Here is a 1,290-nt window from a genome sequence, read left to right as displayed (position 1 = left end):
TATATATATATATATAAGCCCCGAAATTAAAATATAGATATTAGATGAGTGGGCATATATGCAAATGCTCTTTTGGAGTTTAAATTTTTTTCACCTTATCATCTCTCTCGAGCTCTCCTCTCACTCACTCGATCAACGCTGCCCGAATGCCATTCTTCGCCGCCGCTACTAGACACCATAATCCACCGGCAATGTCTTCCGCCAGCTCCGTCGTCGCCACCGCAGCTTCTCATTCATGGCAGCGCTCTTTCTTCCTCTTTCCTTCGCCCTTCTCTCTTGCCCAAGCTCCCCTCTCCTATCGTAAATTCCTATGCCTCTCGCTCCCCCGTGCTGTCTCCTCTCGCTCTCGTCTTGTGGCTGAAGCTTCTCCGACCACTAATCCAGAGGTAGAGATGGAAAACAAGCGGGTTCTCATCATTAACACCAATAGCGGTGGCCACGCAGTGATCGGCTTCTACTTCGCTCGCGAACTTCTCGGCGCCGGCCATGAGGTCAAAATACTTACCGTCGGAGATGAGAGTTCCGAAAAAATGAAGAAGCCGCCCTTCACGAGATTCTCAGTTGATTCCCATTCTGTGATTTCTGCTGTGTTAGAAGAGATTTCTGTTTTGTTGTTTTACCGGTTTTACTTGTTCTTTTGGTTGGCTTTACAGGAGTTGGTCAGTGCTGGCGCTCGGACGGTTTGGGGTGATCCCGCCGACGTGGGTAAGGTTGTGGGCTCGGCCGCTTTCGATGTGGTGTTGGATAATAATGGCAAGGATTTGGACTCTGTGAAGTAAGTTGTCGCTTTGTTATCGGAAGAAATTTTCCTTAATCTTTAGCGCTCGTCATGTTTATTTCATGTGGTGAACTTGTTAGATGTTTGTGTATTTCATTTGTTTATCGGGATGTTGAATCCCAGTTTGTTTTTGGATCTTACCCAAGGAATAGAGGGTGAGGAAGGAGGAAGAGATAGGTAAGGGGACAGAAAGGGCTAGGAGAGCTCAGTTAATGAGAGAATGAGCGGGGTTCCACTGGATGGGGATTGGAATCCGTTTACATTCGATATTTTCCCTTTTATAGTAGTAATCCCTCTATATAAAATAGACAGATAATTGTTTTGCCTGGATCATTAGAGACATCTAACTGTCTATTTGATCACATCGTCATTAAATCAAGATCTTCTCTAAGATTTCCTCTCCAATGGCAACCAGTTGTTTGGCGGATGATTGAAGATCTCTGCTTACGACATTCGCTCTTTATATGCTCATACTCTGCAACTCGTTCTTGGTATTTGCGTTCAGTCTATAT

At 45.0% G+C, this 1,290-nt stretch overlaps 1 protein-coding gene across 1 annotated transcript; it reads left to right on the top strand.

Moving 5' to 3' along the window:
* Positions 1-65: 65 nt before the first annotated feature.
* On the top strand, positions 66-779 carry LOC110035020 (chloroplast stem-loop binding protein of 41 kDa a, chloroplastic-like). The gene is made up of 2 exons (XM_020739258.1): positions 66-560; positions 654-779. The coding sequence occupies exons 1-2, from the start codon at positions 147-149 to the stop codon at positions 777-779; spliced, it is 540 nt and encodes a 179-aa protein (XP_020594917.1). The 5' UTR covers positions 66-146.
* The last annotated feature ends 511 nt before the right edge of the window (positions 780-1,290 follow it).

Source organism: Phalaenopsis equestris, unplaced genomic scaffold (assembly GCF_001263595.1).
Source record: "Phalaenopsis equestris unplaced genomic scaffold, ASM126359v1 Scaffold195407, whole genome shotgun sequence".
In the NCBI taxonomy this organism is placed as follows: domain Eukaryota; kingdom Viridiplantae; phylum Streptophyta; class Magnoliopsida; order Asparagales; family Orchidaceae; genus Phalaenopsis; species Phalaenopsis equestris.
Note: the sequence above shows the minus strand (reverse complement) of the source record. Positions and strands in the feature narration are given on the sequence as shown.

Excerpts from the sequence above, each read along its gene's own strand:
- LOC110035020 (XM_020739258.1), top strand. The coding sequence starts at position 147 with ATGCCATTCTTCGCCGCCGCTACTAGACACCATAATCCACCGGCAATG. Across the intron at positions 561-653 it reads CGCCCTTCACGAGATTCTCA|GAGTTGGTCAGTGCTGGCGC; the intron begins GTTGATTCCCAT and ends TTGGCTTTACAG.